Genomic DNA, 16,726 nt, shown 5'->3' with positions numbered 1-16,726 from the left:
AGCTGCCTGGACAGATACTGTATGCATGCATCATGTTCTTATGTTGCAAAAGGTTCACTTTCCTGCTGTTCTATGCTTGCCATCACATTTTTCATCTTTGCCTTCAGATGCTCAATGCAATGAAGTCTCATGAGATATGATGCATGACCAGATGTGCAATAGCAGTACAGGACACAAGGCTTTCCATTGACTTGAGAACCGTATTTGTCTAGAAAGCTTTGATCGAATTCCGAATTGCTTGATCTGGCGAAGCATTCGACTTTAAAGGTTACACTTATTTTGAGATATGGCATCAGTTCAACTTGCCTTCGCGATCGCCAGAATACGGTCCATGATGGGCACTCTGGCTTGGCCACATTCAGACTCCAAATGTCCATCCAGACGAGAAAGGTCAAAGGGCGTGAGGCACGTCATGGACAGCCACAGCAACAGCATGTAGCGCGTCTCCCATGTCTAGTGACATGAAAAGTGATTTAAAAACACACACAATATTATCTCGCATCTGATGAACGGGACAACAAAACTTGTCCTGTGTTGTTTGAACCTCCGTGTCTGTCGGGTCCTGCCTGGACAGCAAATCCAGAACCGGCTGGATGTCAGCGACCTCATGAGGGAAACGTCGCATGAAGATTTTATAGCCTCGCACCTGGGCAGAGATACAAATAAATACATGCAATGATGCAAAATGAACTTTTTAATGATGTTCTAACAATAATATGTGTTCTTAGAACTTGTTTATGTGCACCAAACGTGAGAAAAATCTATCAACTCCCTCGATTAGTGGCTCGGCTTTTAAGAGAAGAGTTGCTCAAAAGGTCGATTTTGAAACTTACGCTATTCATGGCCCCATGAAGAGTAAACCTCCTTCCTCATGGACATGATACCGCCTCTGACCCAACCCTAGCAAGATGAGCCCACCTTGTGTATCGGCCCACTACTTCATGGAGGCCAGCTTTTTTTTTTTTTAATTTTTACAGGCTTCTCTACACATCTTAAAATAAATCCTGGAGCCCCGCCAGTCAGCTATAGGCGTGGGTGCTGTATTTATGATCATTTTGTTTTTCTTCAGCGAATAGGCCAACTTAACATGACGTTGCTGTTAAACTATGTTAGCACTGTTGCTCACATAGCTATGCTGTTGCTAACATTAGTGTGCTCTGTCCCACTCGTTAATGTTTAGTGTCATATGTGATATATGGCATCTATTACAGAGGACAAGTGCAAAGTTATCGTGTATATGTAAAGAGTTGATAAAGTACAGTATACCATACCAACTCTTGGAGCCACACGCTCTGTCGAGACAAACATAGCTCATTAGTATTAAAGCTACATACACACAAAACGGCTCCCAGTAGGGCTTACTATAAGCACTTTGAAATTAAATTCCAGCAACAGCGCTAGACTTTCAATACACTATTGTGGCATCAATGAAACCTGTTTAAAATGGGTGAAAACTGTATAATATGGCCACAAAGAAACTGCAATCTGAATACATGTCAGTCTGATGTTTGTAATTTTAGACAAGCGACATTAATGTCTGACCTTACAGATGACGTAAAGAAACTTGAAGCCCAAATGAAACAGGGAAAAAGGGCAGTCTTCCTTCCTCACGAATTCCAGTATCATATTCACCATCCATTCTGCAACATTTAAGTAAACATGGCTGGTAATGTGATGTAAACATGAGGTTAAGCTTTGTGTTTACAACATACCCAGGTGTGGGTCTAGAAGATGAGGCTGGTCTCTGTACTGGTTGAGTGTCACTGTCGGTGACAGTGGCGTACAAGCAGATTATGGCAGTGGTTTACAACGACTTCATTACATTCATTGGGCCTCACCAAGGAGCTTCTCCGTGGTGGACTCTCTGCTGGCCAGCTCTCCGTGGACCTCCGGCAGACTGGCGATGAGAGCTTCGGTCATGTCCCTCTCATTGAAGCCCTCCAACACACACGTTTTCAGAACCACAGCTCCTGCATCAACCGAACACCCAATCTCTTCTGTTCCAGTTAAATCAGTTTTGCTTGCTTCATCGCCCGCGCAGCCGATCTTCATATCAGCTAAACCCATCTTGCCCTCAATAATACTTTTGGACAAAGCCATTTTGACCAAGTTCTGTTATGCTATAGAAACTAGCTCGCTATTGTTATCATTCGCGGCTAGCAAACATAGCATGTGAGCGGGTGACACGGATGTTGCATTCACGTACATAAAATATATATACATTAATTAAGCTACCTTTTATGAAATATATGCAACGATGTTGCCTGTTAAATAAAATGACATTTACTCAGCCAATCAGAAGAAAAGCTACTCAACTTAAAATCAAGAGTGGACTGTCAGTATGATAAGTTCACGCCCAAATAGTACGGCAACCGAAAAAGTCCAACTACTGACTTTAGTACGCGTGCGTCAACATATCCATACCCGGAAAGAAAACAAAACAGTAAAATACGTTGTGCAACTTTTATTTATTTTGTGTGCTCATGTTTGTTGTTTCAGATTGTTCATTTGCATTGTTGAATTTCAATGGTGAACAGTGGCTGTCTTTCATTTCTGTGTTATTACACGTCTTCTTTGTTTACGGTTTGTACGACTGCAAATTCTGAACATTTATTTTTACATTTTCATCTTTTTCCCCAAAAAACACATTTTGAGTTCTATTATATTAAATTAGATACATTTTTGTCTCACAGACATGTAGACAGACTCGCAACACAACCATGATAATGAATAAGCAAAACTGAGCATCATTATTATTAAAGCAAACTGTACAGACTTAGTTATTTTTTCACTGTTGGAATTTCGTGCAATTTAAAGCAAGAGTAATTACAGAGCATTATACATGCATGTATCTTGTATCTTAAGCCTGGCTTATGTTTATTAAGACTGTCACGACAGGAGTATGACTGCAGTTATTTCAGTAGGTCCTTCATCACACTTATTGATGAGCCTCTGTAGCCTCCGCCAAAGTGGTTCCAGTGGTTCAGGTAGTGAAAAAGTTGGTAAAGCTGGTTTCTCTTTGCAAAGCCAGGTGCCTTCGGAATTTTATCATGGTATGCAGAGTAAAACGAGCTGTTAAACCCTCCAAACATCCCAGTGAGTCCCAACTCAAACTCTGAATGGCCGTAGAAGGAAGCAGGGTCAAATGTTATCGGTCCTTCACCGGATTCTGCCACGTTGCCTCCCCATAAGTCTCCATGGAGAAGGGCGGGGACAAGCTCCGCCTCTTTGAAAAACTGGGGGAGCTTCAACTGTAAAGATGAGTGTAATTTAAGGTTATTATTGCGCACATAAATGGCTCTAGTGAGGTGTGGAGGTGTACCTGAAGCCGTGCCCAAAGCTCTCTGGCTTCTCTATCTCCATGAGATTCCTCCAACAGGTTTAACTGAAGCTGAAGCCTCTGTTGTGTGAAAAATGTCACCCAGTCATCCTGCCATTCATTTTCCTGTTCAACAAAAGCCACAATTTAACCCTACGTCCTACACATAAGACTGCAATGACATCCATGTGTATTTTACCTGTGGTAAGTATCCACAGCATGTGGTGGTAGGGAACCCAAATTTGTCCACATAAGCCCCCTCAGGCTGACCAGCTCCTTTTCCTATTAACAGAGACAGGACTAATACATGGACAATTCACTTTCACTTCATCCTCAGATAGCAGCCTCCACTTTACAGTAATAGATGCCATATCGTAATAAATCGCAGAAACAAATAAATGCCATTGGGAGCCCACAGTAAAAAAAAAATAATAATTTTAAAAAAGTCCCCAATCTATAGCACACAAAGCCTGATTTCTATTTGAATGAACAGTTCCGTTGACCAATCAAATGACTTACTTAAGACAAAAAACATAGAATAAATATAAAGTAAATACAAGTAATGTAAGTAAATGTAAATATTATGGTCACTATTTGAGGAAATATGTATCCAACATCATTTTTGAGATATAAGAAAGCAACCATTATGATTTTAGTGGCAAAATAAGCTTTAATGTGACAAAATATTGTTATTAAGGTCACACATTATGCTATTTTTCATCAATAAGTTTCAGAGGTCCCACAATATTGTATTGGAAGTGTGTTGTCTAAAATCTGTATCATGTTCATGATAGTTTTTTTTCCCAATAATATCATGAAGACTTAAAAATTGACCATTTCAGTGCCTCCTCTCAAAAGCGAAGTAAACAAGTGAGGGACATTGATATTGTATATCATTCTCAAGTTTGGTGTAAACGGGTTAGACCATCACTAAAAAGTCACTTTTGCATAATAGGTTACCTTTAAATCTTAATATTTGAGGTCATCAGAGAGATGCTTCTCAAGCATTTAAGAAATTAAACAAAAAAGCCTTCTGGTGTCAAACGGCATTTCGACATGTGTCAATATTTGATTTTAAAGAAGTGCAGTTAGGCTGAAATTACCAACTGTCTGCTGCTCTTTGCGCACTTTCTCCAGCTGTTTCTTGTTGTGAAGATGAAGATCTGCCAACTGCTCGCCAAGTCTCTTTGAATATCTGAATATTGCAAATAATGAAATGAGTTTATGAGATCACTTTTCATTAAGTATTGCCAGAATGAGAGAAGTCTTACTTGTTTAGACCACGCATGTCCAAATGCTCCATAACAAACACACACCCTCCAGTGTCCAACTCAAACACCTTCACAGGTTTGGGCACTCTGATAGTTTGTGTTTTTAATATGGCGTCCAAACTCGCCATTTCCCCATCAAACATTAATTTAGCCTAAAGAGTTAGAATACAAAAAAGCACAGCATTCACAGGCATGACAGTAACGGGGTGAAAACAGGTCGCAGTTACCTGGCTCTTATGGTTTATCTTTACAAACACTTTTCCAGTATCAGTATCAAAACTCTGACCCTCGCTGATGCATCCACCAGAAGCTTGTCCTGCAGATTTTAACATGGATGTCCCCAACTCCTTCTTTAACTTAGCTTCCATTGCTAATCCTTAAGGAGTTCTGCAAGCGACCCACACAAGAAATGCGTGCAGCAGCGGGATGTGCACAAATGGCGTCGATCTTACGCACTGTTAAATTATACGACTTGTTTATTTACAACGAAGTCTCGACTGACCCATCCCACAAGCATTTGACGCCACGCAGCACTGTGAGCTAATGTTTGAGTTTGTTAAACACTTATTTAAAGATTTCGACAATTTAAACAACCGTTTTACGCGTTTACGCAAAATTTCAGTGACCTATTGCCAATGTCTGAGGATTGGCCTTTAAACAGTCCAGTAGTCCTATTTAGCTAACGGTATTGGCATAGTATTTACATCTGTTTTGGCCTTTATCAATATCCGTAGTTTTAGTATCACACCGCCCAATCAGAAACGGATCTCTGCCCCGTCTTGTCCAAATCGTGACTGCGTATCTGATCACATGAGTGTCACCATGGTTACCCAGCGAAGCTAAGTTTGCTACGTGCTAGCAAGCATAGCTGGAGAGGCGGTGTTAATGAGCAGCAATGGCGTATGTTTGCTCCTTGGAGCTACTGGCGTCGGAAAAACCCTCTTGTTAAAACGTCTACAAAATATCCTTTGCTTGGTTGTAATTGTAGAATAAAGGCTAGGATAGTTTGAACGTTTGTGGATGCTTTGTCATAACGGAGTTGCAAGCTAGCTTTTAGCACAGCCAGTCAACAAGGAAATTCGGGCGGTTTTGCTTAAAAATTCCTTCATGAAAACATGTTTAAAGGTAAAGGAAACCTTTTTGATGTTGTTTTTCTTAACCCTTACTTCAGAGCTCAGTCTGCATGGATCTGGTGAAGTGGACGCCCCTCCACATACTCTGCCAACCGTAAATAATAATTAATAAACATTACAAGTACCACTGACATGTGTGTGTGTGTGTGTGTATGTAAAGGTTACTTAGGCTTATCCTGAAATTTCCGCTGAAAGCCGAATATCCCTAGCTTTTCGCTCGGAGCGTATTTGTGTTTACCTCCACAGGTGGGAACCAACCTGACGGACCTGACCCTGAAGAGAAAGAAACTGACAGTGCGTGAGCTTGGTGGCTGCATGGGCCCAATATGGCCCAGTTACTACAAGGATTGCTCATCTGTCATGGTATATACTCTTGCTCACAGCTTTTTAGCTCAAAGTTTACGTTAATTGAGTGTTGTTACGTTTTTTTCTTCAAGTTTGTGGTGGACTCAGCCAACATTGCTCAGGTGTCGTCTTCATGTATCCAGCTGTTGTCTGTGCTCTCTGCTGAGCCTCTGCATAATGCATCAGTGCTTATACTCTTCAACAAAAGGTAACCTTCTAAATAAACACACAATTGAGGGTGATATATAACTATTCTGTTAAAGCAGTGGATACAATTTGTCTATTAGTCTTTATTAGTCTCAAGTAGCCTTTTCTACATCATGTTCTAGGGATATGCCTTGCACGATGAGTCTGGTGGAGATCAAGTCCCTTTTCCGATTGGATGACATTGTTGCCTCCGCTCCTCAGCCTGTCACGACGCTGGAGGTCAGTGCCCGCTCTGGAATGGGACTCCAGGAGGTGTTGAGCTGGCTGGAATCAGTCGCCGTGCACAGTAAATGGCCATAAGTGACATTTTATTTAGGCTTGAAGGAAAAGTCAAGTCAGCAGAGAAATGGAAAGACGGCACGTCAGTTAAGTAGTAATTAATGGAGCTTAATTAAATGTTTTATTCACCACTTGATTGCAGGGATGTGTAATGACTGTGATGCATGTTTACCGTGGCGTAGGGTGAAGGGCAAATCCAGTGAGCAGTTGAATCAAATGTTTGTATGAATGGACTGCTCCAATTACACTCTTGGTTCACAAGCAATTAATAAAACTCATTTTCTAATTGATTATCGGAAAATCTGAAGCACCTCCCAAAATGTATATTTTCTTAACCCCAATTTTAATCCCACAGATGGTTTACCAACAGAAAGTCCATGACTTATCAAAAATGAGCCCAGGCTAGTGTGTAACACCAGCGGCAGACACACAAACAGCTGAGTGGGCAGGAGGATTGTTGACTGCACAAAACCAGTTGGAGATAATGGCAAAAGTGCAACCACAACAACTTGTATGTATTTTTAGTCACGTGAGCCAATTAACAATAGCCTGAAAAGTAGATTTACGTGATATGTATTAGTTGCATCATTTCTATCCTGTTGAGAGAACCAGCGTGCGTGTAGTGTGTAAAGGTTAGCGTGTTATGACACAATATAAAAATTAAAAAAAGAGGGAATGGGGTCGCAGTTCAATTCCATATTTCGAGCCTAGTCCTAGTTTTCTGACTGTATTCTCTCCAGTTGAAGTGGTCCTCATAGGAAAGGGTTCTGATTGTTCAGTGCAGCCTGGGACACCTGAGCACTGCCAGTGGAGAGGGGCAACAAAGGCTCAGGTAGATCAAAGCCGGGCTGGCTGGGATGAGTGAATGACGACGGGAGGCTGGCGGGCTGGTGGCTGATAGGCAGAGGCAGGGAAGCGCTGTACGGAAGAGCGCCCTGCAGCGTGGTCGAGCCCATTTGATCGAGAGTTAGTCTGGCCTGGTCCACTTGGAATGGATTGCTGGTTGTGGGAGCGGCTCCATCTTGAATAAAAAGAAAAGGCAAAATCAGGAAGTGTGAAATGAAAAAGTAGTTTTACTTTGTTTTAGCATTATTTAGTTTTATTACACAGTGGGTTAAGTTCTCTTCTTTTTAAAACATTGCAGTGTTAATAAACGTTTTATCATAGCAACACAGAAACTAATTCACTTTGAATGATTTCCTATGGGAAAATAAGTTCTGAAATTAAACAATTCAGGAGTTAACTAATATCGCAAAATGAATTGTGTGCCTTTTCCACTGTATAACATTTGAAGTGCTGATTCATTTACCATTTCAACTAGTTGGTGGAAATATGCTAATTTCAGCGGATTTCCTTTAACTGTCATTTCTTGTGTTGAAAGCAAAACATTGTCCGATCCAATAAAAGTGTCACTGCAATACATAATACCTATAAATAAAAGGTAAAAAACTAAAGTGAAAAAAGATCTGCCTCCTGTGGGTGTGTTGTCCACAAAAGCAAATAACTGCTGGGGTCTCTAATTAGTGCTGTGTCAAAAAACAAATGCATTTAAAAATGTGGCTGTAGTCAACTTCCTGATGTAGTTTTTTTTTAAATCAACTCCACAAGGTGGCAGCAGCTGCATTTGAAATATCATGAGTGGTCAGCATCCCAGCAGCTTTATTTACCTCTGCATGCGCTTTAAAATGCTTGTTGGTGTGAAAGTCATGCGTGTTACACTTGCCATGCTGTTGTTTACAATGAACTCATCAGCGGTACTGATGCTGGCTAAGCATTTTGCTTCTTACCTCTTTTACAAAACTGGTTCTGTTGCTGCTGTGTTGTGCAATATACTTGTTAATAAGAGAGCTATGTTTTTGTTTCCACTTCCTTTCTCATGTACTCCAGATCATTATTCAAGTCAGTGTTAGAGTTGTAAATGTTGGTTCACAGGATACCTGAAAGAAAGGGGTTCATGGTTGCGGGGTTAGATGGGATCAGAGTGTCCAGGTTCACCAAAGAAGCACCCGAGGTTCCGAGGAAGGCCTCTGGGGTATGCAGTGCACGAGGGGTGGGCTCCACCAGGCTTTGTTTGAGTTGGGAGAAGTCATACAGCTCAGGGCTGTCTTCCCTTTGCCCGTTGACGTTCAGCTGACCTCCGTCCATGGCTTCGTCGAACAGATCCCCATCTAAAAGGACATATTGGTTACATTGTTACAGTGGATTCCGTTTATGTCCACGCCCCTCTGACTGGCTGACATAAGCGGTTGTTGACATAACCGAAATTAGCTGCTAGCCACTAAGTGAGAATGGGCAGAGCTGCTGCAGTGGCTACACAACAACAACAAAACTTTCATACATGTGCAAATCTTTCTTCCGAAAAAAAATGACATGGGTGCATTTTGTTAGTTGCTGTGGTAGAATCCGTTATTACTTTGCACTAAACAGGAAGTCACCGTGTGCATGTTTTAATATGCTGTATAACTAGACAGTAGTTATGTTGCTTTACCTGAAGGGCTTCCAGCTCGGAGAGGTTCTCCTGAAGTTTTATCTACTGGCAGTCGGAAAGGATCAACAGCTGCAGATGCTACAACATTGGAGCGTCATCAGGAGTTAACTTACTTTTACGTTTGTATGACAGTTAAGGATGGCAGGATGCTATAAGACACACCCACCTGTGTTGGTGGAGACGCCCCATAGGTTGGAGGCAATGCTCTGTGGGGCATCCCAAGGGTTGCCTGAGGGCGGGCTGGGCTTCCAGGGTGGAGGGGGGCTGTTGGATGCGGGCGGTACCATCCAGGGAGAATCTACTCTTGACGAGCTCCTGCTTCCATCTTTTAAGAGGAATAACAATGATGACATGCTGCAGTTTGTAACAGACATTAATGCTCAGACGCTGGCAAAGCTCACCCAAAGGGTCCCAGGGGTCTGACCCCCCGGTACGGATAGATGCCTGGTATGAGGTTTTGTTCCATGTATGGTCACTAGGAGGAGGATCTGAAGGTACTGCAAAAACATCTACGAGGTCCATGAAGGCGGTCTGACAACATGAAAAAAACAAATCAGTAATAAATTCATTTGTTGTCCTATCACATAGTTTCAACACTCTCTTCAGTAACTGCCAAGTCTCCTAAAGTCGGCAGGTGCGTGGTCTATAAGAGCAAATGACTGCAGGGATCACTAACTAAAATACTGGCATTAATAACCTAACCTAAAGTTGTTTTTTAAAATAAACCCCACAAGTCGGCATCCAGCAGCTTTATCTACCTCTGTATGCGCTTTAAAATATCACTACGCAGCTTCACTTGTCATACTCTTGTTTACAATGAACTCATCATCGGTATTAGCGTAAGCTAAGTAGTTTGCTCCTTGCAGTGACTACAACATTGGTTCTGTTGCTGCTGTGTTGTGCACATGTCAGTAAGAGACCTTTCTCATGCACTCCAAATCATTAAAGTTTAAAAATGAACTCTTAAAAAGAACACAGCCTCTTCCCAATTATTGCCTGCTTCCAATTAACCTCCCACGGCTACAATTACAACATTTATGGTAAGTGTAAATGCAAATCCGACTCCCATAAAAGTTCTCCCCAGTTCATATGATCACCCCACCCCCCCAGTGAGGTAATCCATACCCCAAAGTTTCATACCCCGCCTTTAGACGCCATCTCACGTTTGCTCTCCTCCAAAGCTTTCTGCAGCATCGACTCATCTCCTTGACGACTGAGCTTCTCCTGTGAACACGTACACACATGGACGTCAAACCTCGGGGCTTTTATCAAGGATGGTGAGTGAGATGCAACATTTGGTGATCACAAAAGTAAGACGTGAGGTGAGCATCACCCGCCGTGACCTCTCACAGTGCTTCAAGTTGTGTTGCAATCATGACAAAAAGGACAGAGCGTGACAGGACGGTGCATTCTATAGCACTACAACGGCACCCAGCGGAACACAGACCTCCACCAAGGCCAATCAATCCTAAACATGTCCACCTGACTTGAAAACTATGCGCTATCCATTCCAGTCCTGAAGTTGGCAGTAATACCTACAGTATTTCTCTGGCGTGCCACTGCCCCACTTTGCCCCAATGCAACCTCCTGTTCTTTCATGCTTGCTGGCCCTTTAATTGAACAATATGTTGATTACTGTGGTTATTTAGTAGTTTGCAGGGGTGTACAACTGCACTACAGTCTTCCCTCGCTCCATCGCAATTCAACATCGCTCACTCACTCTAATGGGTTTTAAAAAATTCATTCATTCATTCATGATTGCTGTTTTGTGGTTGATTACCGCCTATTAGTAGTCAAAAAAATGCATGTCTTGACCCAAATTAAGCATATTCACACATAAAAATGATCTAAATTAACTAAAATACAAATATAGCTTAAGGCAATACAAGACGTTGGTGAACTGTAGTCTATACTGGCCACTAGTAACATGCACGAGACTTGATCCCCAATATAGGTGTTTATTATTTTATAGTTATTTATCTCACAACAGGCATAATAATAATAATAATAATAATAATAATAATAATAGTCATCATCATCATAACAATAACATGTTGTGGCCGTACTCTAGCTAAAACTCTACTCTGGATCCAGACGTCACGTGCTGTCCATGCATCAGGAAGACATTTATTCTTATTTAAGCCTTAAATGGCTTATTTTCTCTGATTATATCTACTATATTGTGTAATACGAGCGTAAAGGTGACTATAGGAGTGTTATGTCATGTTTAGAGGGCACTAATAGTGGTAGAAATCGTGTTTAGAAAGTCCAAAACAGGTTTTCTGTCCTCTACGAAAATATTCCATTTATTAATATTGAATCCTGCTTTGTGCAAATGCACTTATTGCGGTCCGGTCTGGAACCAATTAAGCGCAATAAATGAGGGATTACTGTATGTAACACAACCGTGATAAACGAGGGATTACTGTATATCATACAAGCTGCTTTCACACAGAGATTCTGCAAAACGGCTGCATCTGAGCTGTGATATTCGCCTGTGCCTTTTACACAGACCCCAGCGAAACCAAAGATATTGCCACAACTGTGTGTGCGCTTCCAGACAGCAACATTGCGGAATACCCTTACACACAGGCGCCGTCCTGCCTCTGATACTACAGTATGTCTAAAGGTACAAAATTGCAGGGTTGTCTCACTCTGCGTTGGAGCTGTTTTTACAGAATAGCGACATGGAAAAATTGCCAGGAAAATTGCTGGGTCGACATTGTCCCTCCCATTCCGTCCCGCGTCTCTCTCATATCGCTAAACAAGGTGAGCAAAATATTGAGAAAATGCCTCTGAAGTGTGTCTAATACTGTGACTGGTGGCGTACCTGTTCGTGCGCCTCCTTGCTCATGTTCATAGCTAACTTCAGCTGCGTGTCCTCGTCCATGTCCATTGTGGCCGCTGTAGGCTTGGCAGGCTGTGGGAGGAGGAAAAGCAAAAGATGAGTAGATAGCGTGTTTGTACATTGCCTTTAACGCACCTTTGCATACAACCTCGCCCACCTTGAGCTGCCTAAAATCTCACACCGATGAGGAAAGCACATTGATTGGTTAACAGAGGAGAGTTATAGTATCCATGTTGAGCAATATACACTATATGGACAAAAATATTGCAGACAAAGAACCGTTACAACTATGGAGACTGTTATGCAGATGTGAGTCTCAACACTTGTGTCCATATGGCGTATATCAGATCTCTGCCCAGGAGAAAGAGGGGAGAATATGTTTGTTTCCTGGACCCTGAGTGAATTTGTACCTTATTGACCTTCTTGCTGGGGTTCATCTGCAACTGGCTGTTCTCATCAGGCTAGGAGTCATGGAAAAGTGATGAAAAAGTTGAAGTTTTGCGATTCATTCACTTGCTAAGCAAAGATGATTTATTATTTAAACGACGCTGCCCTCTAGTAGTAGTGCAGTGAAGCCAAGGGCGGGCTACAGTACGTCGGGTTCTTAGGTGTGGATCGATACACACTTCCTGTCTGGCACAGCCTTCACAATGATGGATCAAAGTGCCATTAGTGGCTGAGTCAGAGACAAAGATGTTCTGTTCTCAGGCAATGGTTGGCATGCATAAGCGAGGTTTATTGCTTTTGCAGGGCAGCAGCAGCACGGTTGTCTTTCTGTAAGGTGTGTGAAGCACGTCTGTGTAGGTATATACGGTGCATTACATGCTCTCTCTATAAAGTGCTGTGCAAGACGTTTAGACATTAGATTTGTTGTTCAGTCTCTTTATAAGTTTAGTGTGACTTCCTGTACCCCTGAACCATTGTTAAAACTTTGCATAAAAATGTTTATTTAAAAATGCAAAAAATAAAAGAAAACAAAAAAAACCCCACAAGCATAATTATAAAAATATAACAAATGAAAAATATACTCTATGTACTTAAAAAAATATTTTAAAATAACTTTTAAGGCAAAAATGACTCCCCCCCCGACACCACACTTGTTCTCATGTACCTTTGAACCATCAAGACTTTGTTGAAAAATGTTTATTGAAAAATGTAAAACAAAAAAAAAACAACACCACATAAATATTTGGAGTAAATTGGAATAAAATAGATTTTAAAATTACAATTAAGGCAAAAAAAATTTTACAAATAACTGAACAACAAACAACACATTGGACAGTGATGGAAGTTTTAGTCAGGCTTTTAAAATGTCAAATAAAAAGAATTAAGATGATTTGGCCAAATCTGCAGGATTTTTTTAATTTTAGATTGTTTAGACTCAGTTTAGTTTATGTGTGATTTACTAATGTAGTTTAAAATTGTCTTGGCATTGTTGTCTTATTCATTCAAAGAATCATACAAATACTTTTGTACCATAATACACAAAATCATTGATTTACCTTATTCAACATTTATTTACTTTATTCAACATTTATTTACTTTATTCAACATTTGAATACATTAAAATGACCTATTATTCTCCCCCTGCACCTTCAAATTAAGAAACGGTGCCAACAACACCTCAAAATCCAAATACTTTTGGACCGTAACCGTATTATTTAAAGTGTTGCAAAACAATGGAAAGTTACAGAAGGTGGCTTTCCGAGCTAAATGGAATGTAGCCCTGTAAGACTTTTGCACAATACTATATGACTATACGACTATATATATATGTGTGTGTGTGTGTGTGCATGTGTGCGATTTAGACATACATTTTCACTCTCCTCCCGGCTCATGGCCAGGGCCAGCTGCAGCTGAAGCTCTTCCTCTCCGCTGGTGGTCGGCCGAGCTTGCTCCAGTTCTGGCGTGAGACGAGGGGAGTAAGAGGTGGCTGCGGAACCAGAGGAAGGAGAGGAGAGTAGAGAGGACTGAGTTTTGAAGGATGGCCGATTGACAGATGGAAAGTGAAAAACAGGCCATCACAAAAACGCTCTGGCTTCTCTTTTGGGGTCAGAAAGGCGCTGGTACACGCTTTGCATGTTAATTTATGTTCCATCACTGGTTGTTTAGCATCTTTGTTGCTGTTACTTGACACACTGGGCCTGCACTGAGAACAATGCTGAGCTTGTGCAGAGAGAGCTGAAGGGGGGGAAGACGAATGGATGGGGAATTGGAGCGGGGCCCATCGAAATACGCCTTTGGGTGGGTTTCCAGAACTTGAGTTCAGGTTTTGACTGAATAGCGGTCTAGGTGGCAGGATATGGCTAATGGAGCAGACAGCCCTTATCAGCATCCAGTCAGATTATGTATTTTAGCCGCATATTGTAGCACCGCTGAACCATGCAGACACAGTGTGAAGTGGCCACTTGTTTCCACTGGCACACCTTCAAGCTTTAAAATATGCAGGGAACTCGTAATGTGTGGCGGTAGTAGTGTTGGAGGCTTTACAGGAAGAGGAAGCAGTAAAACAGTTAGACACCACCTACAGACATGCTCTGCGACTGCTTTACATCTTCCAGTTGAAAAACACATCAAAGTCTGAGGGGTTCATTTACGGCGACTCGCTTTTGAACCTTCTGAACTCCGCTTTTAATGGCAGTTCTCTAATAATGCTGCCCGGAGGAAGCCTAGGTAGATGCAACTCAAAATTGTCCAGACCAATGTTTCCCAACCTTTGAGTTAAACTGCACATTTTGGAGTGGCCTTTTATTGCGGCCAACCTAAGTCACACTGTGCAATAATTACGCTGTCTAATCAGCATCTTGATATGCCACACTTGAGAGGTGGATGAATGATGAATTATGAATGCTCACTGACACAGATTTAGACAGTTTTGTGAACAATATTTGAGAAAGATGGGCTCTTTGTGACATATAAAAGGTTTCGGATCAACCCATGAAAAAAGGGGGCAAAAACAAAAGTGTTTTTTTTTTGTTGGCTGTAGTTGTGCCAGACCCGACCGTGATAAGTGAATTTCTGCAAAGTGGGACTCCTTATACATAAATGGAGTAGTTTCATTGTCCGAGCATCGAAAACCTGTTTGCAACCTTCAAAATACGGGTTTTAACATTATTAGAGCCCACTAGACATGAACTAACACCCCTATAGTCACCTTTACACTCATATTACCTAATATAGTAGACATAACAAGAATAAATAAGCCATTTAAGACATGAATAAGACGAGTGGTCGTGTGTGTTGCTATAAATGGACGGACAGGAAGTGACGTCAGGATTCAGAGTCGAGTTTCAGTTTGACCGCCCGTGCCCGTGTTTTTATTAGGGATTATTGTTAGGGGTGTCCCGATCCGATATTGATAGACACAAGAACCCAGCACGTGCCTTCCTGGAGCGGCCGGACGGCAACAACCGCGTGTGCTAACGTGTTGAGCATAGAGTAGGAGCGATGTTGGTCGTGTGATGTTGCAGCTGAGTGCAGCACATGTCATGCACAAGTTTCCTGTGTTTAATACAAGCCAACTCATCGTGCATTTGAAGCAGCATCACACGGGAAACTCCCACAGAACGACAAGAAGTCATCAGCTATAACAGAAAAGATGACCAGCCCCTGTCGGTGCTCAAACCTCGCTATATTACGCTTAGCTGCCGCTACATTGTGGATAAAACGATACCCCAGATGCTTAAAGAAGTAAATAGGTCCGTTTTTCTCACACCAGCTGTTGCTGATTATTGTTCTCTGTTTGAGTAATATCACCTGACCAAGCCTTTTCCAACATTCCACACTCCAAAGTCATTAAAGTATGTATGATTTGTGTTGATATCAGATTGATATCGGCTGATACTCAAGGCTGCAATATCGGTATCGGCTGGAAAGTGAAAAAGTTATTACTGTGCCTGTTGTGAGATAATTCAAACCGGCAATAAAAGCTGTGTTGAGATCAAGTCTGGTACTTGTGTGTCTCAATGAACATTACAGTGACATTACTGACACCTAGTGACCAGTGTAGCACACTACATATCATCAACCTCTTTTAAATGCATTTCTGAATGCCTTATTTGTATTTTACATTATTTAGGCATTTTTATGCTTGAAAAATATGTAACATTTGCTTCAATATGATTACATTTTGACTACTCATAGGCCGTATTCGCCCACGAAACAGCATGATTTATTATATAATATATTTTGGAAAAAGTTTGATGAAGTGAAGCCGCGAAGTTCGAAGCGCAAAGTGAAGCGGGACGACTGTATTTGCTTCAAGATGTGATTACCAGCGAACAATTCCACGCTCATGACTCATACCTTAAGTCATAATTATTTTTTGTTTCCACTGAGACGGTTAAGAACTTAGGCAAGCTCACCTGAAAAGTCACTAAAGGCTGTTTAATGGCTTATTGTTTTTTTTCCCCGTGATTTCCGAGATGGGGGGGGGAAAGTGCTAAATCACATGCGGCATCCAGTTTGCTCGGTTTCGGATGCAGGGTGGGCCTCCTGTCTTTTGTAAAAATGCAGGTCAGCTGACTGTGATTGTGTACGGGAGAATGACAGGAATGCAAATATCTGACAGTCAGTGGAGAGTAAAAAGCGAAACTCTTGTTGGGACTGAATGTTATACATCAGGCAAGGCAAAAATAATGTCGAGCTGACGAAATAATGTATATCCTGAACGACAGCTTGTATTGTACTGAATAAGTAGCTCTGTATTATCGATAAGTGTACATTCAAACATGTGACCTGTCAAACCATCAATGCTGACAAATGGCAAGTGACATGCTAAAAAAAACCTAATTCAGGTGTTTTTGGCTTGTTGTTAACTCAAAACTAAGTTTCCCA

At 41.5% G+C, this 16,726-nt stretch overlaps 4 protein-coding genes across 6 annotated transcripts in view; 1 reads left to right on the top strand and 3 right to left on the bottom strand.

Moving 5' to 3' along the window:
• Positions 1-2,350, bottom strand: part of tbcd (tubulin folding cofactor D) — a 36,757-nt gene extending 34,407 nt beyond the window's left edge. Inside the window, exons 1-5 of the mRNA XM_054760174.1 lie at positions 1,839-2,350; positions 1,713-1,763; positions 1,543-1,640; positions 545-646; positions 307-453 (exon numbers count right to left, since the gene is read on the bottom strand). Coding sequence (XP_054616149.1) covers positions 307-453; positions 545-646; positions 1,543-1,640; positions 1,713-1,763; positions 1,839-2,100 — 660 coding nt within the window. The 5' untranslated portion in view covers positions 2,101-2,350. The remainder of the gene's footprint in view (positions 1-306; positions 454-544; positions 647-1,542; positions 1,641-1,712; positions 1,764-1,838) is intronic.
• A 119-nt stretch (positions 2,351-2,469) lies between these two features.
• On the bottom strand, positions 2,470-5,319 carry fn3krp (fructosamine 3 kinase related protein). 2 transcript variants are annotated; one of them, XM_054760187.1, is made up of 6 exons: positions 4,877-5,319; positions 4,591-4,742; positions 4,423-4,514; positions 3,519-3,601; positions 3,323-3,445; positions 2,470-3,251 (listed from the first exon to the last, which is right to left on the bottom strand). In XM_054760187.1, the coding sequence occupies exons 2-6, from the start codon at positions 4,731-4,733 to the stop codon at positions 2,913-2,915; spliced, it is 780 nt and encodes a 259-aa protein (XP_054616162.1). In that variant the 5' UTR covers positions 4,734-4,742; positions 4,877-5,319; the 3' UTR covers positions 2,470-2,912. The 2 variants fall into 2 exon arrangements, with proteins under 2 accessions (XP_054616162.1, XP_054616161.1); XM_054760186.1 differs by having other exon boundaries at positions 4,818-5,318.
• Positions 5,320-5,408: 89 nt separating this feature from the next.
• Positions 5,409-6,845, top strand: arl16 (ADP-ribosylation factor-like 16). The gene is made up of 5 exons (XM_054760192.1): positions 5,409-5,552; positions 5,763-5,817; positions 5,970-6,086; positions 6,161-6,276; positions 6,398-6,845. The coding sequence occupies exons 1-5, from the start codon at positions 5,476-5,478 to the stop codon at positions 6,573-6,575; spliced, it is 543 nt and encodes a 180-aa protein (XP_054616167.1). The 5' UTR covers positions 5,409-5,475; the 3' UTR covers positions 6,576-6,845.
• epn3a (epsin 3a) overlaps positions 6,653-16,726 on the bottom strand; it is a 29,975-nt gene continuing 19,901 nt past the window's right edge. The window contains exons 3-11 of one of the 2 annotated variants that reach the window (XM_054760175.1): positions 13,705-13,823; positions 12,301-12,351; positions 11,873-11,962; positions 10,183-10,266; positions 9,444-9,573; positions 9,209-9,367; positions 9,043-9,120; positions 8,492-8,722; positions 6,653-7,575 (exon numbers count right to left, since the gene is read on the bottom strand). In XM_054760175.1, the coding sequence (XP_054616150.1) occupies positions 7,307-7,575; positions 8,492-8,722; positions 9,043-9,120; positions 9,209-9,367; positions 9,444-9,573; positions 10,183-10,266; positions 11,873-11,962; positions 12,301-12,351; positions 13,705-13,823 (1,211 nt within the window). In that variant the 3' untranslated portion in view covers positions 6,653-7,306. The remainder of the gene's footprint in view (positions 7,576-8,491; positions 8,723-9,042; positions 9,121-9,208; positions 9,368-9,443; positions 9,574-10,182; positions 10,267-11,872; positions 11,963-12,300; positions 12,352-13,704; positions 13,824-16,726) is intronic. The other variant, XM_054760176.1, reaches the window with a different exon arrangement.

This window comes from Dunckerocampus dactyliophorus, chromosome 18, assembly GCF_027744805.1.
Source record: "Dunckerocampus dactyliophorus isolate RoL2022-P2 chromosome 18, RoL_Ddac_1.1, whole genome shotgun sequence".
Classification (NCBI taxonomy): domain Eukaryota; kingdom Metazoa; phylum Chordata; class Actinopteri; order Syngnathiformes; family Syngnathidae; genus Dunckerocampus; species Dunckerocampus dactyliophorus.
This window is presented reverse-complemented; position numbering and strand designations above follow the sequence as displayed.

Coding starts and splice junctions, on each gene's coding strand:
- fn3krp (XM_054760186.1), bottom strand. CDS start 4,958: ATGGAAGCTAAGTTAAAGAAGGAGTTGGGGACATCCATGTTAAAATCT. Junction 4,743..4,817: donor AGATAAACCATAAGAGCCAG/GTAACTGCGACC, acceptor CTAACTCTTTAG/GCTAAATTAATGTTTGATGG. Junction 3,446..3,518: donor GCTGTGGATACTTACCACAG/GTAAAATACACA, acceptor TTTGTTGAACAG/GAAAATGAATGGCAGGATGA.
- arl16 (XM_054760192.1), top strand. CDS start 5,476: ATGAGCAGCAATGGCGTATGTTTGCTCCTTGGAGCTACTGGCGTCGGA. Junction 6,087..6,160: donor AGGATTGCTCATCTGTCATG/GTATATACTCTT, acceptor TTTTTCTTCAAG/TTTGTGGTGGACTCAGCCAA. Junction 6,277..6,397: donor CTTATACTCTTCAACAAAAG/GTAACCTTCTAA, acceptor ATCATGTTCTAG/GGATATGCCTTGCACGATGA.